This window comes from Tursiops truncatus, chromosome 6 (genome assembly GCF_011762595.2).
Source record: "Tursiops truncatus isolate mTurTru1 chromosome 6, mTurTru1.mat.Y, whole genome shotgun sequence".
Lineage (NCBI taxonomy): Eukaryota > Metazoa > Chordata > Mammalia > Artiodactyla > Delphinidae > Tursiops > Tursiops truncatus.
In genome coordinates, this window is record NC_047039.1 from 57,347,295 (window position 1) to 57,374,677 (window position 27,383).

General features: G+C 36.0%; 1 protein-coding gene across 1 annotated transcript in view; it reads left to right on the forward strand.

Moving 5' to 3' along the window:
• The window catches only part of PTPRD (protein tyrosine phosphatase receptor type D), a 2,130,336-nt gene that overhangs the window by 1,932,732 nt on the left and 170,221 nt on the right, over positions 1 to 27,383 (forward strand). Inside the window, exons 16-22 of the mRNA XM_073806125.1 lie at positions 1,396 to 1,665; positions 4,836 to 5,417; positions 15,245 to 15,378; positions 18,237 to 18,381; positions 21,812 to 22,117; positions 23,048 to 23,241; positions 25,722 to 25,748. Coding sequence (XP_073662226.1) covers positions 1,396 to 1,665; positions 4,836 to 5,417; positions 15,245 to 15,378; positions 18,237 to 18,381; positions 21,812 to 22,117; positions 23,048 to 23,241; positions 25,722 to 25,748 — 1,658 coding nt within the window. The remainder of the gene's footprint in view (positions 1 to 1,395; positions 1,666 to 4,835; positions 5,418 to 15,244; positions 15,379 to 18,236; positions 18,382 to 21,811; positions 22,118 to 23,047; positions 23,242 to 25,721; positions 25,749 to 27,383) is intronic.

Sequence of the window (27,383 nt, forward strand, 5' to 3'; positions counted from 1 at the left end):
GCCAAAAAGTTGACAGACAGAATTATTTACTTATTATCTTGGGGTTATGAGGTTGTTTTGTTTATTAACTTATTTATAATTTTAAGAATCACTTTATTAGCCATATTTAAGGTATGCTCCTAATGACTAGCCCTTAATGTAAAATGCTCGTGGTGTAATGTTTTGCCAATAAAAGCCCAAGACGAATCCTATTTGTCTCTTTCCCTCTCCTTGTACCCTGTCCAAGACACATGTACTTAAACACACATAAACATGCAGATTATCTGAAGCAGGAACACTGAACTGTAATTGCTTGTTCTTTTTCCGTGTTGTGTTGCTTTAATATGACTTATTCTCTTCGTGTCATGTCCCACTGTGTGGTTTAGATCCAGTGTCACTCAATTTGAATGTAGGCATAAAAAGCCTCATACTAGATTTTTGTTTTCATCATCTATGTTGTTTTTTACCACAGATATGAACTGAATGGAATCCTGAATGTGAACTACTCAGCTCCCTTCCTGAATTTGCAATCCTTACCTTTGACAACCTAGCTTCATCTAATATCTTCCTACTTTCAACCCTATCCTCCCTTAAATCGCTGTCTCAATCACCGTACTTAACCCTCCTCCCTTCATGTTTAGTTCTCTTCCTGTTATTTCCTCTGCTGCTACTGCGCTCTTGGATTCCAGCCATTCTCTCATCGTCCTAAGCACGGCCCTGAGACTTCACCTTGTGCATGCCTTGCATGACCCAATCCAGTATCTCTACTGGCATTGGCTTTGTTTCTTCTTCTGTGACTGTAAATCAATATGTATATATATTTCTGTGTTTGTTCCAGTGTTAGTGTGAGGTCTTGAGGCTGCATCTATTCTGAGTCTGAAAGCAAATAAATTGCACTTTCAGTGTACTCTAGATGATGTTTCCCAGGACTGGGATGTGACAGTGTGGTCCCGCACATACATTCACATCACCTGGAAGAGCACAGCACTGAAGCTGGTTTTGATACTCAAGATGAACCTGCTGGTGACCTTCCAGCCCCCTTTCCTGCATATACATGCATGCATAGAATCCTTGTTATATGCATGCATGTATATGTTTTTGTGTTTATCTTATGCATGACGTTTGTGTATTGTTAATTTGTAGATAGTTTTTTTGTGGGGCCCTTGTAGGTCTGAATCAACTTTTGTATGAATGTATCTAAGATATCAATGACTAAACTAAATAAATTTTTCTGTGTATACACACACCATACTTGTATGGTCTGTATTATTCACAGTTTTACATGTTTTGTTTTTGGACAGTCCACAATATGTTTCAACTGTTTAATTGTGTCTGTACAGTGCATGTCATGTGTTAAATCAAGCCGCTTTTTCTTGCCTTGTATATTTTATCATCTTCCCTTGTGTTTTGTTCCAGTTCGCCGTGTCCCACCAAGATTCTCTATCCCACCCACTAATCACGAAATCATGCCAGGTGGAAGTGTTAATATCACCTGTGTCGCTGTGGGGTCACCAATGCCTTATGTGAAGTGGATGTTGGGGGCAGAAGATCTGACACCTGAAGATGATATGCCAATAGGAAGAAATGTCCTAGAACTGAATGATGTAAGACAGTCAGCAAATTATACCTGTGTTGCTATGTCGACACTGGGTGTCATTGAAGCAATAGCCCAGATCACTGTCAAAGGTATGCTCAGTGGTTCATGCTCGGAGGATCTGGGTACCCTCAAGTCAGCGGACTAATGCCTCTACAAAGTCCGTCCTTGGAATTCTAAAATGTATCAATTTATTGGTCAGTGTTTCAGATATCATAGTCCAGTCATATCTGTGGTATCACATAAGATACACATATCTAGGTAGGCACATTCTCTCTTAAAAGTACTGACAGCCTAAGTCGTGATAATCATCAAAATATTTAACTAAAGGCCAGGCTCAGGCACTAACAGGTCAGGAGGAGGCACGCTCGACATAGTCAGCCGTTACGGTCGGAATGACGTGTACAGGTTTTATATTTATCCAGAACCTTGAGAAGAGGCACATGACAAAAAAATCCAAGTGAGTGTTAATAAATGCTCAAAATTCCAGAAGACAAAGGGGAAAAAAAAAAAAGAGAGTTGAAATCAACGTGGTCTAGTAATAGATGCTTTAAATTTTTGATAGACCCTACCATTAAAAATCAAAATGCAAGGCTTCCCTGGTGGCGCAGTGGTTGAGAGTCCGCCTGCCGATGCAGGGGACGCAGGTTCATGCCCCGGTCCGGGAAGATCCCACATGCCGCGGAGCGGCTGGGCCCATGAGCCATGGCCGCTGAGCCTGCGCGTCCGGAGCCTGTGCTCCGCAATGGGAGAGGCCTGCGTACCGCAAAAAAAAAAAAAAAAAAAAAAAAAAAAAAAAAATCAAAATGCAAGTGTGATTATATTCTGTTTTAGCTCTCACCTCGTATAAGTGAAGTGCTCAACAAATATTCTTTTCTTGAAATAAGTGTACTGACTATAACCGAAGTACTATATTCCATGGTTACTTTTGAATCAAAGGGGGTAAAAAATGAGTGTGTGAGGGTACCAGTTGTTTTTATACAGTGTTTATAGAATTTTAGAAAACTTGCACAAAATGAGTCAGTCTGAGGGTGACTTTAGGTTCCTGCAAATGTCTGGAACTATTGCAAAATGAAACAAGTTGTCTTCCCCTTCTAGGAAGTGTGATCCTAAAAAAATGCAGGACACATTGTAATCGGTGTCATATTTTCGACCAAGTGCATATACCTAATGTATACCATATAAGATCAATAATGTGACATAAGACAAGGTACACAGCATTTTCAACAGTCATTTAAAATAGTAATGTTTTATTGCATATTATTATGGTATTAGGCATAGTGTTCTCCATACATTACAGATACAAAACCTGTACTGCATAATCAGTGTGACTTAGCGAAACTAAGAGTATCTGTTAAATATCAGTAAACACATCTTTAATTAGCAATATTTCTACTTGCCTTAAGAATACAGAAAGACATCTAGGGGAAATTCAGATCATACACTTCCTTGAAAAATGCCAGGCCAGAATATTGAAACAAATGTCTTTCTATTATTATTTTCAACGAAATCCCTTGGCCAAATATTATCATTCCATGGTTCTTAGAGTAATCTGCAAATACTGAATCGTCTTTCCCATACTAACCATTTCAGCTTTAAATATTTGAAGGTTTACTAAAGACCCTCAAGAATTCAAACGCAAGAGTCACACTAAACTAATATTTTGTTCAGTTTCTTTGTTTTCCTGACTCTTGCTCCTTCCCTATACCCCCTCCACCGCAAACATAAGGGTGGATCTTGAAAGCAAAAAGTGAATCAAAACAAAAAGCACCTTAAAGAGAGAAAGAACTCATTTATTCAGGTAGTCAGTTCACAGTGCTTATTAAAAACCTACTCAGGACTAGACAGTGTTCTAGGTATTGGGGATATAGCACTAATTAAGTACAAGTTTGCTAATCTTGAAAAGTTACCATTGTAGGGAGTGTTGTATTTTTTGCCTTTAAGTTGACAAGGAAAAGAGGAGGACTAAGGAGCTGATTATATGAGTGTTACCTTCTGAGTTTTCTCTAAAAATTCAGCTTGTGAAACTCTCCTTTCTTCCTTAATATCACGACCTCTCGGAATCACTGTCCAGGTGAGGCCACCAGTGTTGATTTGTATGCTTAATTGGTAGCATTGTTGTTGTTGTTGTTTTTGCGGGCCTCTCACTGTTGTGGCCTCTCCCGTTGCGGAGCACAGGCTCCGGGCGCGCAGGCTCAGCGGCCATGGCTCACGGGCCCAGCCACTCCGCGGCATGTGGGATCTTCCCGGACCGGGGCACGAACCCGTGTCCCCTGCATCGGCAGGCGGACTCTCAACCATTGTGCCACCAGGGAAGCCCTAATTAGTAGCATTTTGAGTTGTGCTTTTCTGCTAAAAAGAATGAACGAGATTTCTAAAATATAGATTTAATTGCAAATGTTTGTCATGTAGCTGTAATCTGTTATTACTGATGTTGGATATAGAATATATATTATGACAATAAAATGAAATACTTTAAAAAGTGATTTGTGAATAGACTTTAATTTAGCTCCTTCAGCATATTTTGAATATTAAGTAAAAAGCATGAATTTGAAATTGATTGATTTGAAATTACTATTCTTTATTACCTTAAAATTATTGGTCAGATTATTTATTAAAAAATATATAGTAATGTTGCTTATGTCTTACATCTTGAAAACAAAATGGATACTCTTCTTTTACAGCAATTTAATACCATTTCATTTTATATCTAAAATTTTGTTCTTTTCAATGTTTATTGGCATTTAGTTATATCATTTTTTTGAAGCAAGGGTCTCTTGGGCCAAGCTTGTGGTTATAATAATTGTTATAATTGGAACTACTGTTTTCTGAGGGTGCCAGATACATATTAAGAGCATTACTGGATTAGCTCATTAATCTTCACCGTAAACTCATGAAATACAGTTACCCAACTGTATAGTACAATTCCAGTAATACAATTTTGCCTATTTTTCACATGAGAAAACTAAAGCAAAGAGAAGTTAAGCAACACATCCAGGATCTCATAGCTAATAAGTGGTGGATTTGGATACAAGCCCAAAAATACAATGCTATAATACACTTCTAGTAAACTGAGATTTGTCACCTAAGCATGTCTTACTGTACTTCCTGACTACTTAGAAAACCGTCCTTTGCTATGATTTCATCTAATTAAATCTTTACTAGGTACATAATTCTGTCATTCTAATAGCAGAGTTTATGGATTCTTGTGATATCTTAAAAGTGATGGGTATTCACTGTCTTTCTATTTTCTCCCTGTAAGCCTTACCCAAACCTCCAGGAACTCCTGTCGTGACTGAGAGCACAGCTACAAGCATCACACTGACATGGGACTCTGGGAACCCTGAGCCTGTCTCTTACTACATCATTCAGCATAAACCTAAAAATTCTGAAGAACCTTACAAAGAAATTGATGGGGTGGCGACCACACGCTACAGTGTCGCTGGACTAAGTCCCTACTCAGATTATGAATTCAGGGTTGTTGCTGTCAATAACATTGGGCGGGGGCCTCCCAGTGAGCCCGTGCTAACACAGACCTCAGAGCAAGCACCGTCCAGTGCCCCCAGGGATGTCCAGGCGCGGATGTTGAGTTCAACCACCATTTTGGTACAGTGGAAGGAACCCGAAGAGCCAAATGGACAGATTCAAGGATACCGAGTTTATTATACAATGGACCCCACTCAGCATGTTAACAACTGGATGAAACACAATGTAGCTGACAGCCAAATCACTACTATTGGCAACTTAGTGCCCCAGAAAACGTATTCTGTCAAAGTCCTGGCTTTTACCTCAATTGGAGATGGTCCTCTTTCAAGTGACATACAAGTCATCACTCAGACAGGAGGTAAGTGTGGTTCTGGATGGGGAGTAGGGTAGAAGGGAGGAGCTGGTACTAAGAAATGGAAAGGACAGAAACAAAGCACAAAATAGTATGTTTTAATTTTTGAGATTTAGAGTTTCTAAGTAAGGAGTTAGGCATATGGAAAGGAGCAGGCATGGACACTGAAAGACTATAAATAATACAGTCCTTTTAGAAGGGGGATGCATTTAGCATACTTTTTTTTTAATTGAAGGATGGTTGCCGTATAATATTACATGGGTTTCAAGTGTATAATATAGTGATTCACAATTTTTAAAGGTTATGCTCCATTTATAGTTATTATAAAATATTGGCTATATTCCCCATGTTGTACAATATACCCTTGTAGCTTATTTTATACCTAATAGTTTGTACCTCTTACTCTCGTACCCCTATGTGTAGCATCCTTTCTTTTTAATTTGTACCCAAATGACTTGAAGAGTTTCTGCAGGAGTTGGATAAATGCATCCCCCATGTGGCATTTTGAGAATAGAAGAACTATGTTTCTTTGTGTTAGCAACTCCGATAGAATAGTCCCAAAATTTATCTAATTTGTGAAGGAGTGGATGGTTCAAGATAAATTTAAAAATAAAACGATTTGTCAGGGGACCTTGGATATTTAAATGGCTTATATTTGCCCGGAAGCAACTTGCTTAAAAATGAATATTCCCTTCATGTTCTTTTCTTTTTTTCTTTGTATGGCCTCAGGGATAAAGAAAGACAGTTACCAAGATCTAAGATCAAACTTTGGGGCCTTATTCACCCATTTTCCTGGGTATTAGAGCAGATGCCAAACTATTTTATGAAGAAATACTTGGCCTTTCCCGTAGTTTTATTTTCATAAGAGGATATCAGACTTCTCTGGTCTTGGGTTCAAAGTGATCAGTTTTGTCCTGGGATGGGAATAAAACATAGCGGCTGTCTTCTTACATTTATTCTTGAATATCTGAGAGCTATTCATTTGACTCCTATTGTCTTGGTACCTCTTAAACTTGCATTAACCTGTGAGTGTTTTGGTGGCGTGCCCTTCGTTTGTTCTGAGAATCCACATAAGAACCGTGTTATTGGAGATGGTATCTATAATCTGTAGTCATAACTCATAGGTAATTCTGGGAATGAGTTAATGAATATTCTCAGGTGTCAGAACTAGATAAACTTACGTTTAACCGCTGACTTGTTTTTATGTTGTGGGCTTCGTGAATCTTGTGGCTGAGGACGTTTACCTATTTGCCGTTGGCTACTAGGAGTCTCAGAGCATGTTTACAGCTTGCCTGGCTTCATTTTCTTTTCATACTGTTATTTGGTTCTTATTGGTTTGTTCATGGATTTATCCCTTTTTCTAGTATCAAAAAAGTACAGAGTGTTTTATCATAATTATAGTGAAAATCATCCATATACCTTCCCTATTTGGCATTTTCATTTCTTCTGTATTTATTTGTTACATTAATATGCATAAAAATATTGTAGATTAATTTTTCCATAAGTTTCTCATCGGAAAATGTAGAAATCAGTGAATCTTTTTCTTGACTGAAAGTAGTCAACTGTTAAGAGATTATTTTTTTTATTATACTATTTGAGCAGCTCCATAACCTTTAAAGCATATAAGAAAGTATATAGGAAGAGTGTATACCTATACTCCACTTTTAGGTTTTCGGATGTTTCAGCTTTGATATTTTAAAAATCCCTGATCTTGGAGTAACATAACCAGGGTTTGAATCCCAAACTACCATTTTTAACTCCATGTCCTTGGACAAGTTACTTCATCTCTCTGAACTTCAGTTTTCTCATCTAAAATAATAACCACCTTATAGAGTTTAGTGGTAGTGGGGTTTTTTCTAAGGCTGCCATACAAAATACCACTTACTGGGTGGCTTAAACAACAGGAATTTATCACCTTGCAGTTCTAGTGATTAGAAGTTCAAGAACGAAGTGTCAGCAGGATCGGTTCCTTCTGAGAGCTGTGAGGGAGATGCGGGGCCTCCCGCCTAGCTTTTGGTGGTTTGCTGGGGGTCTTGGCTGTTCCTTGGCTTGTGGGAGCATCACCCTGATCTCTGCCTTCATGGTCCCATGGCATTCTCCCTAAGCGCTTGTCTCTTGCGTCCAAATTTCCCTTTTTTATAAGATACCAGTCATAATGGATTAGGGTCTAACCTAATGATATCATCTTGACTAATTACATCTGCAACAATCCTATTTCCAAATAAGGTCATTTTCTCAGATTCTTGGTGTTAGGAATTCAACATATGAAATTTTGTGGGACACACTTCAACCGTAACAAGGCTATCGATTAGATAACGGATAGAAATATTTTATAACTTCAATAATATATAATCACCATCATAATAATTGCCAGGTGCTGGAAACTCTGCTAATAGGTGTATTAATTCTTACTGCTCAATTAGGTAGATGTGGAATTATCTCATTTGCCAATGAGTAAATTGAGGATCGATGAAGGTAAAAAGATTCAGGAACTTCCTTTGGGTCATTAAGTGGACACTCTAGATACCTTTAAGCACCGTTATCTTTTAAATTAATAATTTGCTAATGTCTTATTTTTTGGTGCCTACTAGGTTTTAGTGCCCACTAGGTGCTCAATAAATAAATAGAGGCAGCAAACACAGGGTGTCATGTATTCATACCTCTATTCAAGAATTATATATGGGACTTCCCTGGTGGTGCAGTGGTTAAGAATCTGCCTGCCAATGCAGGGGATGCAGGTTCGAGCCCTGGTCCAGGAAGATCCCACATGCTGTGGAGCAACTAAGCCCGTGCATCACAACTCCTGAGCCTGTGCTCTAGAGCCCGTGAGCCACAACTACTGAGCCCGTGTGCCACAACTACTGAAACCTGCATGCCTAGAGCCCGTGCTCCGCAACAAGAGAAGCCACCGCAATGAGAAGCCCGCTCACTGCAACGAAGAGTAGCCCCCACTCGCCACAATTAGAGAAAGACCTCGTGCAGCAAAGAAGGCCCAATGCAGCCAAAAATAAATAAATAAATTTATTTTTTTTTAAAAAGGAGGGCTTCCCTGGTGGCGCAGTGGTTGAGAGTCCGCCTGCCGATGCAGGGGACACGGGTTCATGCCCCGGTCCGGGAAGATCCCACATGCCGCGGAGCGGCTGGGCCCGTGAGCCATGGCCGCTGAGCCTGCGCGTCCGGAGCCTGTGCTCCGCGACGGGAGAGGCCACAACAGGGAGAGGCCCGCGTACCGCAAAAAAAAAAAAAGAATTGTATATGATTTACATCTGAAATACTTGAGGTGGCTATTAGGTTATCCCAGTGCAGAAGTACATTAAACCATTTAGACATTAAAAAAAATTTTTTAAGAAGTAGAAGGAATACCTTTTTTATAGAACGTTATCATACTCAGTCACTAAGTTTGGTTCTTAATTTTCTAACTACAAATTTAAACATACAAATCTGTAGCGTTTCATAATATTATATTCTTATGACAGAAGGATTTAGCTATCTAAGAAACCAAATAGTTACTGAAACTAAATTCAACCAAAACATAAGAATCCTTGAGAATCGTGAGAATCCTTATATTCAGAACATGAAATGACAGTAATGCTTTCAGTCACTTTTTAATGAAAGATACAGAACTGATGTTTAAATAGATCATATTTTGTTTTTCTGTATTACCAGGGGACATAATGTAACATAAATCATAACTCAGTGAAGGTAACATTATGACAGGAGCAATTGAGTTAATGTGATCCAGGGACTCCGGACCTAAAAACAAATCTAGATGAATGGATCACAGATGCATTAAAATAGCTGTTCTCAATCTCTGTTTAACTTTTTTTACATTAAGATATTTCCTAGAACCTTCCATAATAGTTGTAATATTAATACCCATTGATTGAGAAGATATATAATGACATAATGACTTGTGCCTGCCGAGATCAGTAGGCTAAGAAAACCTTCCAAAATGGCACTATGATTTGATCTGTTCTCTAGGCTTAATTAACAAAGGCCATTTGATGTTAGTGGACACCTGCCAAATACAATGATGTTAGTTCTGATATAATTAATTCTGAGCTGCTCCTGACTAGCTGATTCATAGGATCACTGCTAGACAAAGACATAAAACCATTATGAAAGGTTCTTTTAGTTAGGCTATATAAGATTTAAGTTTATGATTCTTCTCACTACAATTTTATCTTTTCCAAACCTACAAAAATGTACTGATCAATAACATGCATGAACTTCTCAAATAGTTTAATTTCATATACACAGAGATACACTTTTTTGTCTACTTTATCTAAAAGGTATACATTTCATTTTATTATCTTTAATTCCCTGACAGTAATATTCCTATTTTCGTTTAAAATCAGACTGTGCAGAAACAGTATTTAGAAATGAAGTGAGTTTAAGAGGGACATTATTACTTTTGATCTTATCTAAAATTATTGTCACATGTATTGATATAAATGGAGGATTGATGTAAGTTTGTATATTTCTGGTAATATAGAAAGTCAAAATACGATCTATGTTATAGTCAGTAATATATCCCCTTAATTATGAATATTAGTACAGATGAAAATATTAAGTAATCTTTACATGGTTTTAAATATGAAAAGATTTTGGTTAAAATGATTATTTTCTAGAAATATTGGTTAATCTTCCAAGTTTTCCATAGCTTTAACTTCTGGCATTATAGTGACTTGCAAGTAATTCACCTTGGAAATACATGGACCATATGGCCATTGACATGGGAAGTATTTATGTTGTGCTAGAAAAAAGTCTCTGCTATGAAAAAACACATTCGGGAAGGATGTCTCATAGTTTTCTCTTGTACGTAATTATAATAAGAACATAGGGTAACTATATTTTACAAAAGAAGTACAAATAAAACTCTGATAAGGAAATGTAATAAATTAACATCTTAAACCTAATGCACTAACATAAATGTTGCTTGTTGTTCCTGCTAATTGGAGGCATTCTAAAGCTGTTAAATCCCAATGTGTGTCTTTTTCCTGAACTTTCTTTAGAAAACATATCTTACCTCTAATTCTTCTATGCATTTAATAGATTCTTGGGGAAAGTACTGATTTATATGTACACACCTTAATAGTATAGGCCTTTGGAAGGAAAATGATTATACACATTTAATAAATAAATATTAATGAGTAGCATCAACTTTAAACATTTTGAAGAAGCAAAATTGTTATAAAACTATGACATTTTAGAGACATTGTGCTTTAGGTTTCCAGTACTTTATAAACCATTTCATTACTATATATCAACAGGCCTATATAAGCAAACTAGAAAAGACTGATTTCCAATAGCAAAAATTATGAGCCCCATTTGAATTCTTTCTCTAAATAGTTTTAGCAATGAATAAAGGAGTGCTGGTTGTAAATACAACTGTAATAAAATTTTAACTTTTTCTTATTGATGTTTAATGACAGTTGAGAGTAAGATTTGTGCAGGTGCTTGTGTATTAAGTACTTATTTTGTCAATGATATATCTGCGGCACTTACAAATCAGACTCCTTGTTTGAATTTTGTTTTGTTTTGTTTTACTGCCACTATAATCCTGGCTGTTGCTTTTATTGTTGTTATTATCATTTGTCAATATGCTAGATACATTTTAAAATATGTACCTTATTAGAGCACTAGACATTTTAGTAATAATGTGTTTCTTAGTCTTTTTGGTAACGTTTCATATTTATATTATGGTGAGGTGAAATTGGTTTTTAGCCATTTTATATGTGCTAACTCCTTTCTCTTCAGAGATATTCCCTAAAATTTAGTCAAATATTGATCTCTTCCAATATCATCAGAGTTCAGATGACATGCAGATTTTCTTCTCGCTTCTTACTCATTCTCCATTCTCTGTGAGTTGCCTTCAGATATATGGAGTATACTAGTATTACTGCTCTAATATTTCCCATTTCTCAATGGGGTTATAATCTTATTTTAGGGAATTGACAGCTCATATTTGTATTTCCTTGTGGACATTAAATAAGCAGTCAAGAAGAAGGGTATAACAACACCACTTCACCAAATATAAGGATGTCTTAAATATAATTTTAAAGAAAAATTTGTGTTCCTACTTTTCTTTCCTCTTTCCACATCTAAATTCTATTGGTTTATGGTCAACATTAACACGTCTTTTTTTAATGTAGATGATTGCACTAAGGTTTCTGGATGGGTTCTTTTTATTCTCCCGTGTGTTTTCCAGAATCTCAGATTTTTCCTTAAAATGTATCTTTGGTTAATTGATGAGGAAAATGCTACAGCACAGAAAAGCTCTTAAATAAAATATATAGAGAAAAACATGAAGTAAGTGAAGATAAAAGAATGTCAGTAAGTTTGAGGTGTCAAGACTGTGAGAGCATTAAATATATGTACATACAAATATCTATACCTATCTATCTATCTATCTATAGAGATGGGGAGAGTGAGAGGAAGACAGTAAGGGAGGGAGGGAAGGAGGGAGAAGGGATATGAGAAAACAAATATAAATGTTAATAGAACCTTTGTAGCCACAGTATTTGGTATAAAAATCTAACTGACAGATGATGAAGTATTCCCTGTGTCTCCAAGTGGCACAGACAAAATAAATATGACAGTTTGGAGTCCACTAACGTGTTTTCTAGTAAACATATATTATGATCATTAGGACTATTATGTTTGGGGAATGTATAAATAAATACGTTAATTTCACAGCTTTTTTTCTTTTCCTTTGAAGCCTCAGCTTCATTGTGGTTGTTTCAGTAATGACTAGATGATCCTGAGGAAGCAACATCTTTAGGTGAATCCACAATTCCCAAGAAAGTCTGAGTAGCGTCACCCCTAAGACACGTATGGGCATAGAGTCTGATATAATAAAAGGATCTTTTAAAGCCCTGGTCCTTATGCTGGATTTTGCCTGTAGACACATTTTGCCTAGTACAGTGTTTTTCAGTTAATTTCAACTAATTCAGTTTATTTCTGATTGTAAAAAATTAAAAGATTTTACCTAGAAGATTCATTATCAACTTCTGCTGAAAAATCAGAAGCTTGGGCAAGACTGGGTCCACATTCCACAAGGCAGCCGTGTCCTGGCTCTGAGCATCACTGACTCCTTCTGGTGGCCCAGGCACTCCCCCGTTGACCCTGGGCCTGCATGGCCTCTGCACTCATCTAAGTCATCTGCCCGGCACCTCTAGGCATTAGTGTTTCGACCACAAGTTTAAAATCTATTAAATTCCCCTCCAGACCACTTCAAAAGAAGAAGATGTTGAAAGCAGAGGAGGAGAACCCTGTTTGTATTATTCGAAGAGACTCACCATCCAGTCGTGTGGCCACTTCCTACTTACTTTGTCCCAAACTAAAATGGACAGTACACCCTCTGAGGCTTTGATGTAGCTACTTCATTATTTAGAAGGAGAGGGCGCTGAATAGAACCAAACAGAATTAGAGAATTAAAGGAAGTGTGTGGCACTAAACAAGGATGAAACATTGAGACCTACCAGGAATTTGTTTGAGACAAATTAAAAGCAAAAGAGTAAACAGTTTTAAGTAAGAAAAAGTTAATTGGATTCCCACAATGTTTTCAATCACTGTCACTCAATTTATTATTAGCCTTAGCAGGGAGGAAATACGTAACAAGCAATTATTATCCTGAGAGCAGCCCTTCCAACACTGTCCATGTTTTTAATTCTTGACAGCACTTTATTTGGTTTGGTTTAAGTCAGAAGTTATAACAAGGTGTTCTTCTTTCCCAGATGTGTGGAAGTTGGGGAAAGAAAAAGGGAATAAAACTAGAGAAAAAGCAGTGACTGCATACATATGCATAGGTGTGTGTATTTTTAGGCTGAGAAAACCTTTCATGATCTGAATATTAGAATCCAATCATAATTTCCCCATCTGTCTGATCATTCTTGGCTTCCATCGCTGCTCCTACCTGTGCTATTGGTATTTTCTTTTTAGAAGTAATGCATTTTCTATTTGTTTTGTTATTTGCCTGATTGTTTTTCTTATTTCCCTCTGTTCTACCTTCTCTTGCTCTTGATCTTTTATCTTCTTTTGTCTCTACCTCTCACCTCTCAGTCTGAATGATTGTGTTAGGTCACCCACTGGGCAGGTACTTAAAAAAAAAAATAGATGGTTCAGAAAGTACATTCCTGGAGGCATCAAATTAATGAGTATCTCGAGGTCTGTGATACGGAAGGAGAGAAAGGAAAATGAATGAAATTAGAAATGTGAAGCACTGATTATTGGTGGCCTTAAGCATCAGTCCAAACATGAATGTGTGCACGTGTACACACACACACACACACACATACACACACACACACACACACACACACAGAGTCACAGGTTAACAGACCAGAGTAATGAAATGATGATTAGGGATTGATTCCAGAAACCATTGTAGACCCCTTTAGATTTTAATCTTTTTTTAAACAAAAGGCATTTTTTTCATCATGCTACAGAGAGATGACTATAGAAAGAAAAGAAAGTAATGCATTTTATATCTCCAAAGACCTTCTTTATGGTGAAAATGATGCTTTAGGTATTGTTTAAGAAATTGATGTCATACATCAGCTACAAGTTATATTATTTGTATATGTTTTTGAATGTTCATGCTTATTTGCCAAAAATACTTTAGATGTTCTTTTCCCCTCTGGAGTGAAGTATTATTCTTGTTTTTTACAAATATACACGGAATTCTTATGTGAACTTGTGGGAATATGGACATATGTTCAGCTATGGCACTTTGAAACATGCCGCAATATCCGGGGTCAAAATATTTAATGGCCTCTAAGGCATGGGCACCAACCAATTAGAATAGACATTGGCTGAGAACAATGTAAGTAAGAGTAGCTGTGCTACTGATGCCCTGAAGTGCATTAGCCTTGTGTATAATGGATAGAGGACCTCGTGGGATTAGTTGCTAACTAGGAGGTTGGGGTTAGTAAAATTTATTCTAATTCAACATTTGCGTAAGATGCTTTCAACTGGATTGATGTCCCATTCTTGATTACATATGATATATAGCTTTTCCAAATTGTCTATTGCATGGATTACATGACTAATACGAGAATTATAGATGACCTCTGTTAATTTCCTATATTTGTGATAATAAGTGTATTCTATACACTTTTCAACTTGTGTAGTAATTTAGCTCCATCTCACTAGGGACAATATTAAATTTATATTGTGTCTAGTGTATTAACTCATATTAAAGTCATTAGAGATTAGAAAGAATTGTTAGTTTTTTAAATTCTCTCTCTCTTTTTTTTTTTTTTACATCTTTTTAAAACGTGGGTTGGTAAGAAAAAAATACTAATGATTCTGCTTGCCTGTAGGTTTTGTTAATGGAGTAGAGGTGGGATTTTATAAACCTAATTGGGAATAATTTTAAAAGTAAACTGTAGCGTTAGAGAATAAGTTCCCACTCAGTTGTAAAGGAACAATAGCTTTTATGTATTTAACAATTGGTGTGATTTAGGCAATATTTATCCCAAGTGCTTTATATAAATCATCACATTTATTACTTACAATGATATTATAAAGTAAATAGTATTCTTAAAGTTGAATTCAGAGACTGATATATTCTACCTTTGCTAATTCCACATCTTGCATATATATTAAACCACTCAGGGACAAGCACAGTATTTATAACATTGTTCTTGTCCCTTAAAGGAGGAAAACTGGGCTTTATATTGACAGGCTAACTTGGACAATGTAAGGCACCTAGCTCTCCATTAAGCTAATACGTGCAGACACTGAGTGAAAAGTTTAAACAGTTAATGAAAGAACTTCTGAATATTTCTGGTGATGGTGAGCTCACTCCTTTGCCTCCCTGATTTTAGTGCCAGGGCAGCCACTAAACTTCAAGGCAGAACCTGAATCGGAAACAAGTATTTTGCTCTCTTGGACGCCTCCACGTTCAGACACCATCGCCAGCTATGAACTGGTCTACAAAGATGGGGAGCATGGAAAAGAGGTAGGACTGTGCTTTTCGCCTTGTCGTCATTCTCTACACCCAAGCACTGCTCTCATTTTGTGTAATTGCCCAAGTTCTGTTAAAAGGTCAGATATCTACAGAGGACCTTGGTGGAAAAGATTTATTCATCAAAAGAGAAGCTTGACCAAAAAAACAGAAAGAGTATTTGGAGACTTGCTGGGGTTAGGACAAAAGAAACAAAAAACAGCTATTGTCTGTATTGGAAATTTCTTTTTTTAATTCCGGTTTCTAAGTTACTTATGGAAGTATCTGCTTGTAAAAGAATATACTCCTTGAGATTTGGGGATTTCCTTTCTTTGTTTTCTGCATTAAAATGCTTAAGTCACTGTTAACACATGACTAAGTGAGCTCCAAGGCTTTGTTTGGGTAGATGAATTTGTCTAAACTGGTTTCAGAGAAAGATGCCCCATAGCAAATGTTTGTTTGTGTGCCAGTGATTGTTTGATATGAATGTGAAAATACATACATATATATATATATATATATATATATATATATATATATAGTTTATGTTACACAAAAAACAGACTGTGGAAGGCTAGAAATTGTTAATAGTTACTGAAAAGAGAAATAAAAATCAAAATAACTAACACATACATTAACAGGCACTATAATAATGGTTTCACACATATTAAGTCAATCCTTACAGTAGTGCTTTGAGTCAGCCTCTATTATTAATCTATTTCACATATTATAACAAAATGGAGACACGGAAAAAATTAAATGATTAAATAATTTGCCCAGAGCCTCATACTACTGAATGGTAGAGCTGGAATTTGAATCTAGACAATTTCCAGAATCTATGTTCTTAACCATTAGGATATACCGGCCCTTGGGTATACTTTGAATAGATTATATAAATCAGTATTAAGATACATCTAATATTTTCAGAAAGGGATAGTAATAAATATGTTTCTTTTGTTATCGTAAAACCCATTAAGGGGAACATTAGGACAAAAAAGTTGGTAAAACTCTATGTGAAAACTCAATCCACCAAGCCATTTTGTTGTACCTCTTAGCATCCTTTATCTTAAAAATATCTTCACAAAGCAAAACAGCCCCTAAGTTCTAAAAAAAGAATACCTTTCTTAAACACTCACATACTAAATGAACTGTTACCAGTTAACTTGTGGCTCATCATTTTGAATGCTATAATACATTAATATGCTACTGTAAACTTCTATTTTATTACATCTCTTTGAAGTGAGCAGAATCTCCAAAGACCAGGTTCTAAAAGCAATGCTTTTAGATTTAGCTAACAAAGCTGATACAAATTAATCACTCAAAAAGTTCGAGAACTGAAGTGCTGGTATATAACGTAAAGTACTCGTGTTACAGCTGTTGGTGTTTGTAGTAAGACATAAATTAGCATTAAATTATTTTAAATACTCAACCATTACCCAACTAAAAAACCAATAAAATAAAAACAGTTAAAGAGAGTGCCAGTCCTTTGGAAACACTATGGATACTTGACTATTGGCATACCTACTCTGCTTTACAATTGTTTATTTAGGAAATTCCTTTTTTTCTTGTTATTTGGTAAATCTGAAATTTCTGAAAATTTTGTATTTGCAAGCCAGAACACCCTAGGGGTGTTTTCTCTAGTTTTATATCTGAATTGCCCTTGACTGACTTCTGTTTGTGTGAACAGCAAATGCTATTCGATAAAAAGCCTTACAAGATTTTTGATGCCATTACTAGACTACATAATGGCATGCATTTTAAGGTTTACTACAGGCTCATGTTCAATCTGAGATTGACTACCCATAGATAGCTATATCTTTGCTAAAATGCAAAGGCAGATTTCAAGCATAAAAATAAGTTACCATATTCAAGTAAAAACACCTTATTTCAAAAGCCCTTTATGATGTTAACAGTTATAGAAGAGTTTGTGATTTCTTTTTTCTAGCTGTAGGTTCCATATTCACAAAGAAAGGAAGTGTTAAAATTAATTTGAAATCAACCTAGGGTAACAGTATAGTTTCATATACATTATCCATCTTTCTTCAGTAACTGACATCCGATTTTTATTCCCTCAGGCCTTGGCAATTCCAGATCTCTTTCATAACAACCTCACATGAACTGTATGCCGGTTTCCATTGTTACTTCCGGCCATATTTTCTTTGCCCCTATTTACGTTGCAGATGGTCACGGGAGATGAGCTAGACATCTCTTCAAATGGAATGTTAGGCATAAGCCATTGTCAGGGGCTGGGGTCAGTTTCCATTGTGGGCAGTGTCACCGCAACAGACATGACTTAAATGTTGAATGCATTCGTGGGTGGTGGGCCTCTCACTCCCTCTTATCTGATGCATTTGGAAAACTGTGTCATCGTTAGATAGATCCCTGACTTCCTTTTTAACAGTTGTCTTATTTGTTGTAGAAACTTGCCTTTTAAACTGGTATCTTCATTACGTACTTCCCCTAGTAGAGTCCTTGATACTCACTGTTGATTATGTTTGTGATATTTTGATGACATTATAACCCTGATTACAGAAATCTGATGTTCTGGGCAGTGTGATAAAAATATATGCACTGGGCTTCCCTGGTGGCGCAGTGATTGAGAGTCCACCTGCCAGTGCAGGGGACGCAGGTTCGTGCCCCGGTCCGGAAGGATCCCACATGCCACGGAGCGGCTGGGCCCGTGAGCCATGGCCGCTGGGCCTGCGCGTCCGGAGGCTGTGCTCCTGCAACGGGAGAGGCTGCGGCAGTGGGAGGCCCGCATACCGCAAAAAAAAAAAAAAAAATATATATATATATATATATATATATATATATATATATATATGCACAAATCTTAACGAAGATGACCAAGGTCCCTTGTTACTTATCCACAGCAACGGATTACCATTGAGCCAGGGACATCTTATAGACTGCAAGGGCTGAGACCAAACAGCTTGTACTACTTCCGTCTGGCTGCACGCTCTCCCCAAGGCCTGGGTGCTTCCACAGCTGAAATATCAGCAAGAACCATGCAGTCAAGTAGGTGTCTCTCTTTGCTTACTTTCTGCCCTTTTCTTCACTAGGAGGCGTTGCCAGCTCTTATCCCCACCAACAACAAACCTGCTAATTAATATTTAATAGTTGGTAGTCTCTGTACTAGCAAGCGTCCAATTTGGGGGAGTAGAGCGCCATGACCTTGGTTTTCAGACTGGGTCCAAATGACAGATTCCATTCTCCCACTTCCAAAATTGAAAGACATTCAGGGAAGTTAGGAAACCTACTTGAGAAAAATGGGTAAAGGCGTTGGATCAGGCCCCATTTAATGAATTATAAAGCTGTAAAGCAAAATTCAGATTGAGAAAGCTGCAAAATAATCAGAGGAGGGCTTAGCAAACTAAAGAGACAGCAAAAGACCAAACTTTTATCTTTTTTAAGCACACAGGTTTTAACTTTGCTGATGACCAAGTCTTCATGTCACGTATTTTTTTCCTAGTTTGTTGTTAACTTTTCAAGTAGTTCATGTGGAAATTTGGAACATTCACAGAAAATCTGTATTTGTACAAATTTAGGAACAATGGAATAATCACAAGTATATTTGCAATCCTAAATTGTATTTTGTTTCCTCAGGTTCAAATTCTTTTGGGGACTGTTACTCTGAAGCATAGTTGTGTTTATCACAATGGAGTTCATTGTGTTTAGGCACGATTGTTTTGCATAAAGTATTATATGGCAGGTTGTTTTTGATGGAAAGTTTGGTGGCTTATAATACTATTGTTTGCTCTTTATTCATAAGTTTCTATAATTAGTCTATTAACCATTTACCTTAAATTGAACAGTTTTATGGACTTATTTCCTTAGATTTTTAAAATGTTTTACATTTTATATGTGATTGTAAAAATTTTTATGTCATTTTATCTAGTGACATAGATATGTATAAAATGAATACATAGAATTTTATAAAGAGAATGCTCTATTGACCTGATTTTTAGATTTATCAGCAAACATGAAATTTACATTTTTTTAGAAGATGAATTTCCTTTCATATAAGCAAGTCTTCCATCATTTCATTTTCTATAGATACTTGAAATCTTTCAGGGTTTTTGATGATAAAATTCATATTTTTCCTCAACACATGGTTATTCATATGAAAAGCATTAGGATTCTGTTGCTTAGTCCCTTACTGATGATAGCTTATTCCCATAAAATTTCCTTTTTTAAAACAGAAGCATGTAAATCAATGCAGTATTGTATGTCTGCTTTGAATTCCAGGCAGGCTAATAAGTAATATTGCAGAAGGTAATTCTTAAAATCAGACAATTAAAAGAAATGTGACATACTTTAATATTATATTTTGCATGGTTTACAAACTTGACTGTTTTGCATACACACACATATATATTCATACGTACATACTTACATATAAAGAGACAGAATGAACTTTTTATAGACACATCAAAAGCTTATCCACTCTTTATTTTATTAAGGTTTCAAGTGGTGCTACAGATACTTTCACAGAATAGGAGGTCTGAAGGTAGGAATGTAGTGACAACCAAATCAGTTTTTTAAAAAGCGTTACAAATGAGTCTTTGCTGTTACATGAACAACTCAATTTATTATGAATGATAATGCATATAAAATAGTTTCATAATTTGAAATATAAGAATCTTTGGTCAGAATCAATAGAAATGATGTTCTTGGGATTTTGCAAACCTTATACCAAATATATAAGGCTGTTTTACGAGGATTTCCTTTTTGTCTGTACAAGGATCTTTTCATTTTGATTGCCTGTAATGAAGAACACAAGACATGTAAATTAAGAAAGACTGATGGGGCTTCCCTGGTGGCGCAGTGGTTGAGAGTCCACCTGCCGATGCAGGGGACACGGGTTTGTGCCCCGGTCCGGGAAGATCCCGCATGCCGCGGAGCGGCTAGGCCCGTGAGCCATGGCCGCTGGGCCTGCGCGTCCGGAGCCTGTGCTCCGCAACGGGAGAGGCCATAACAGTGAGAGGCCCGCGTACCACAAAAAAAAAGAAAGAAAGAAAGAAAGAAAGACTGATGATCGTCTAAGTAATCAGATACACCTGACACTACATAATATTAAGGCTCACAAAGTGTAAAGAAATACCCAAACTACATGTTCAAATACAAAAAATTAGAAATGATTTACTCATTCTACCATATATATTGCCTTATATCAAAAAAAATATATATATGCAAACATATATCCCAATTCTTTGCTCTTCTTTAGGAATATATATTATTAACTTTAAAAATAATTTATGATAACAGTCACATTGCTCTTTATTGCTTTTTTTTCAAATAATGATATGTTTGATTTATTTGATGGACAATAATTGCTCAGAAGGTGACTAGTTTATTTTAGAATGGGCAGGAAGAAAGTTTATCCTTTAACTCTTATGTAAATCCTACTTTATATGAATAATTATGTACAAAATGAAAGGAGCTATGTACAAAATGAAAGATAAGTCATATCTTTTCCAGATGGTTCTCAGGATTTTTTTTAAACAGTTCTTTTTAATGGCTGTGTTATTGACATTTTGTAAGGGATAGATGATTTTTATTGATTTTACCAAAATTTGCTGGTGGGATCTAATTCTTCACTAGCAATGGTGTCTCAAGAAGAGTTATAATTTTAAAAAAGCTGGAAGCTGACATAGGGTAAGTACAAGTTACAGTCAGAATCAACCAGCCTGACATTACCCTCGGGTAGGTAAATCCTGGACTATTCATTTTCATCCTTTATTGTTCTGCATGCTCACTGTATATGGGCTATGATCAATGTTAGGTTAACACTTGTCGTTAAAACTGGTCAGAAGACTCCGTTTTTCACATAGTCAGAGGGAACCCTTCTGTGTTTGTTGGGCTTTTATTTATCTCCCTTTTTAAAAAATTGGAATTGGTGGAAGGGCATCCAACAGTTATTGCCACTTTTCACTCTTAAGAACCTTTTCACAAATGAATACTATGTAGGAATTGCCCTCATTTTAGAATGCAGTAGTGAAAGCTTGAAATGGCATCTCTTAAACATCATCAGACTCTCATGTAATAAATCTTGTACTGTTTGCAGCTGTTTTTGAAGCTCGATAGTCTGTATAATAGGGCTGGGGAATACTGAGGGATTGTTTTAGAAGAAGAATTTAAATTGCAGGTAGGTAATTTTATTTTAGGCTCTGTTATCTTAAGGTTTCATTTTCACATATTCCCCCCACCCATTATTTAACAATTATTTTTGGTCATTTATTCATTTTTTGGTTTATTCATATTACTAAGCCAAGGTACATAAATTTATCTTTAAAAATTTACTTTAAGTTTCAAAGCCTTATTTTTGTTTTGTTGCCCTATTGTTCATTTATTTATTTTTGCCTTTTCTTTTGTTTTATCATTTTTTTTTTTCCAACCACTCCTGTCCTTTCACTCAAACCCTCCTTTAACTCACTACCAAAATAAGAGCCGTCAGCTCCTCCTCAAGACATTAGTTGCACCAGCCCAAGTTCCACTAGTATTTTGGTAAGTTGGCAACCTCCACCAGTGGAAAAACAGAATGGCATTATTACTGAATACTCCATCAAGTATACCGCAGTGGATGGAGAAGATGACAAACCTCATGAGATTTTGGGAATTCCTTCGGACACTACCAAATACCTTTTGGAACAGCTGGAAAAATGGACTGAGTACCGGATCACTGTAACAGCCCACACAGATGTCGGCCCTGGCCCTGAGAGCTTGTCCGTGTTGATCCGAACCGATGAAGATGGTACGTTGCCTCTGCTACGTCAGTTTGCACCCTTCTGCCACAGTCTTGGTCTGCTGTCTTTTGATAGGCTAACAGTAATGCATTTTTCTCTGCTCATCTTTTTTACCCAGCAACGCTGTAACTTCAGTGGTTTTTGCCGGAGACCTATCTTTGCTACAGCCTGGGCATTTTTTTTTTTTTTTTAACTTTTTAAATCTCAACACTGTAATTTGCTTCCTTTTAAAAGAACAGTTTGCTCCTATGACCTTGCAATCCAGGCCCTTCTCTGTACCTCCATCTAAAGTCTTCTGCATATTTCTTGGTTTTTGTAGTCACCTCTTTTACATTTTGAAGTTAACTTTTCCAAAGTGCCTTCTTATCTTCTTGTTGCCTTTTTGTCTTGCACATTTCAGAGACACTGATGCTCGACATTCAGTTTTTGGCATCTGTTGTATGGAATACCTTTGATATGAGAAAAAAAAAAGAAGAAAATCCATATAATCAAGAATCTTTTTTATTCGGCTAAAAAGAAACCTTGAAAACACACACACGCACACACACACACAACAATCAACAACCGGTTTTTGTTATTATTTCAATGCTATACTTCTTTGTGCTTTAATGCTTTGAACCTCAAAGCATCTTCCTTGGCTTTTGTACATTTTTTACATGTTTTTCTATTTCTCTGATACTCTTTTTTTCTTCCATTTTTTTTTTTTTTTTTTTTTTGGCATCGGTCATGTTTTTTGATCTTTTCTTAAAAGGTAGAGCAGATTGGTTGAGCATTTTCCTTGGTTGAAAATGTTTGTATTCCACAAAGGAAACATAGTGGGTCTGCCTTTTTTTTTTTTTCTTTTTTTCTTTTTTTTTTTTGAACCTAAGTAAAGAAAATGCTCTGACTGGGTGGGACAAGTGCCTATAATTTTCTTTTATCCAATGATGTTGTTCCAGTTCCTAGTGGTCCTCCTCGCAAAGTCGAGGTAGAGGCTGTCAACTCAACATCTGTTAAAGTCTCATGGCGCTCACCTGTGCCCAATAAACAGCATGGCCAGATAAGAGGATACCAGGTGCATTATGTGAGGATGGAAAATGGTGAACCCAAGGGCCAGCCCATGCTGAAGGATGTCATGCTGGCTGATGCACAGGTAAGCCTCTGAAATTGCATATGTATATTTTTATAGGATACGTTTATTTTAGTCTGTACCTTAAAATGGACCCCATTTTAATTTTTTTGGCATGTTAAAATTCCTATACAAAATTCTAGCTTTTTTAAAAAACTGAATTACAGTTGATTTACAGTGTTGTGTTAATTTCTACTGTACAGTGAAGTCATTCAGTAATACATATATATACATCCACTTTTTATATTCTTTTCAATTATGGTTTATGACAGGATATTGAATATAGTTCTCTGTGCTATACAGTAGGACCTTGTTGTTTATCCATTCTCTGTATAATGGTTTGCATCTGCTAATCCCAAACTCCCACTCTATCCTTCCCCCACTGCACCTCCCCCTTGGCAACTACAAGTGTGTTCTCTATGTCTGTAGTCTGTTTCGTAGATAAGTTCACAAAATTTTAGCTTTCAAAACACATGATCCATATTTACCTTCTCAATCAGAGTTGACTTCAAGTGAGGAAGTGAATTGAAATGACACATCTGATTAAAAACATGTAACTGTTTTCTTAAAATACAGATGTACGGCTCTACAGCTATATCTGAGTTTGCCTTTCTGACTTCAAAAAAATTGGTTGACTTAATTAAATCAAAGGGAAGAATTTCAAACAGCAATTTTGCTGATAAATCTACTTTCTGCTGTGCTAAAAGTATTTGGAACTAAGCTGATCTAATTTCTAAATGTATGATTTCTGCCACTGAAGAATAGACATTCTTATTCAGGGAAAGGTATCCAGATAGTATTTTATTTAGTATTTCTTTGCCAAATTACATATCTAATGAAAATAATTGTTTCATTTCCCAGAAAATGAAGATAATGACAGTGATAAAAATTAGAGTTTCTCAGGGTATTGATGAGATCCCCTATGCTGAGCCAAATTAAGAAATCTATTAAGAGTAGTTGAGAATGTGAGAAATTCTGCCAACCCTAAGGCAGTGATTTACAACCATGTAGTCACGATTTGGTTTTGTAATACGTTGTTTAAAACAGACATTAATTTTTTTTTCAGTTTTTAAAAATAAATTAGAAGTGATTCAAAGACAGCACCATAATAAATCTACCTATACATATTTTTCTGAAAGGGAGGGGAAGAGTTCAGTTAAGAACCGCCCTACTGGAGATTATACATAACCCATGGACTGGCTTACCTACGCTTGTTCCAATAGCGATGATGTATTAGGAATAGGGGAGTGCTTTGCTTATCCAGCAAATTGGTAGCCGGGCATGGAAATGGATGGGATTAGTGAAAATTGGAAGCGAAAATTTGAAGCTATTTCAATTGAAAATTCCTTCCTTTGTATGAAAGTGGGGAAGATTATGAACAGAGTTGAAAACTGCTGTGCCAGATTGCCAGATTTTGCCTTCTTTTCTCTGTGAAGATAACAGGGCTGTAAAGGGCTCTGTTTTTTTACCCCAATGTCTTTACTCCAAAGTCTTAATATAATCAACTCACAAAGGTACTTATGTTTGCTTCAGTTTCGAAACATTCTAACTAAAGGGGTCTGGCTTAGTGACTAATTTATCTTCCTCAAATCCAGTTGTATGGTTTTGGTTTAAAGGCCATTTCTATAAATTTAGTTGGAAATTCATAGTGTCCCTTAAGACTCTGGAAAAGGACCACTGACTTGCTTTTTTGTAAATATTTATTTTGCACTGCCCATAAAATAGAAAGTTCTTATAGTATAAAATTAATAAGGCCCTAACCGCTTACGTTTTATTTGGTACATCTGCAATTATGAGAAATAAAATGATACGACCGTCATGCTTTGATGTCCTTCTTCAGTTCATAGATAATCTTACATTATAGAACTGTAGTTCTGTTGCTGTTGTCATTGGGAATATCGTAGTTAGTGAAATTATATGATACAAAATGGCTTAAATATCAACTCAATCTTTTTTTTTTCTCCTCTTCTACTTTGGCTTTTCTTTATTATTTTGCTGACTTTCTTTGTGGTGTTGTTTTGGTTTTTGGTTTGTTTGGTTTTTGCTCATTTCATGTTCTCTTTATTCATTGAATTTTTTTTACATCTTACAGGACTTCACTGAGACTGTACATTTTCAATATTAATGAAAGATGTTAACCTAAATAGTGACTTGAATTGTGTAACCTAGATAGAAATCAGAATAAATGTCACAATGTAGTGTGCATCAGCTTTTTGCTATGCCTTATTGATTCATTCCAATGAACCATGCATTAAAAAAAATCAGCCAGTTTTAATGATAACAACATAGAACATATTTACTTTTAACTTCTCAATTAGGAATGAAGGTGATACCGTAACACACATATACTCTTTGGAATTATATTGTATACACCTCTTCATTTGCTTATTTCTTCTATTTTTTTTAATCTAAGGAGGGCACCATTGCCTTTATCAGGCTACAAATGTCTCTTCATTTCTTTTTATTTTGTTTCCCTCCTCCCCAACCTTCTTAATCTCAATCAGTGGGAATTTGATGATACTACTGAACATGTGAGTAATTTTTGGCTGCTTTTTCAAAACAGATTATAAATGGTTGTTGTTTCTTATACCCATCTTTCATTTATTTGTACTGTGTCATCACAATTTGCTTGGATGCATGAACTAACAAATTATTTTTTAAAGTACTTCCACTATGTAGTATACTTTTCATTTTGGTTTTTGTTTTGTGAAATTGCTATGATGCTATTGATTGCATAAGAAATATCATTAGTTTGTGTTGTTTTGGTGGCTGCTACTAACTCCGCCTTGTGACACAGTTAGAGGAGGCATGCTTTAAGTGGAGGTATCACAGACGAGAGATGTTAAATAAGTTTGTTCTGGGCTGCTCATAAATCCTGCTCCAGAGGTACATATTCAGTGCATAACATGACCTAGATACGGCACTAATTAACTCTATCTAGAAATGGCAATTCTCTGTTGTACCCATACAAATTTGAGTGAAATTGCATGAGTCATGCCAAGAGGCAGAAAGTATCTTACTTAGTGAAGAATTTTCTCTTTTAATATTTTAGTGAATGGACTGTGTTTTTTATTGAGAGTTTACTATGTATAAGGTACTGTGGAGGACACAAGACGTGACACCTGCCTTTTAAGTGCTTACAGTCCAGGTGCCTAGGAAGGTTATGAAGTTCAAGAAAAGTTCCATAAAATACAACAAAAGTGATGACCTCAAGCAATGTATCATTAATTAATATTTGAATGGCAATATCAGTAAGAGCTGTGAGTTCAGAGACAGTGGACCAGGATGGTAGAAGTCCTGAAACTTATTTGAGAACTTAACTGATGAGTAGGGATTGAAGAAGTAAAAGTGTCTGTCTGTGTATGTTGGTGAGTTGGAGGTAGGAATGTACTTTTAAAGGTCAGCACAGCAGAAGCAGTCAGTCAAGAGTGTGATAATAGGTGACAGTGAGCTTGGCAATTTGAGAGGACTGAAGGATTCAAGTTAGTAAGTTAACTAAATACTACTAAGAGATTAAATTTTAATATAATGTTAGAAAAACCTAAAGTGTCAAGCTAAAGAGCTGGTCTTTAACTCTTCAGTCCTGGAGAGATATAAAAAATTATTAAAAGGAGCAAAAAGATAATGGCTGGTGGGAGGTATTCTTTTGTTAAGTAAAGTTTTTTTTTGCCGAAACACAGGGATCTTGTAGGGATCCTTGGTAAATATGATGGTCAAGCTATCACTCCTCATGAAATTGACAGTGTAGCAGTGTTTTATAAACTTCTTTGACGATGACCCATAGTAAGAAACGCATTATATGCCGTGACCAATTCATGCATATGTTTAAAATAAAGGTTTTACAAAATAATACCTTACCTTTAAATATATGCAAATTTTAATATTCAAGTATATTTCATTTGTTTAAAAAACACTGGTCTTGAATGGCTAAATTGATTTCATGACCTACTAAATGGGTCATTACCTGAAGCTTAAAAATCAATAATTTAATGGATTAGAGGGGAAAAAAAAATACAGTAGACAGGGAAACAGAGTTCTTTTCCTAAGTCGTGAATTAATAAAAAATTTTTAAAAAGTTGAGCATCAGAAATGAAAAAGGGACAGTTATGATCAATGTTTTAAAGGAAGAATGGACAAAAACATACTAACTAGCTAAGAGTTTGAAG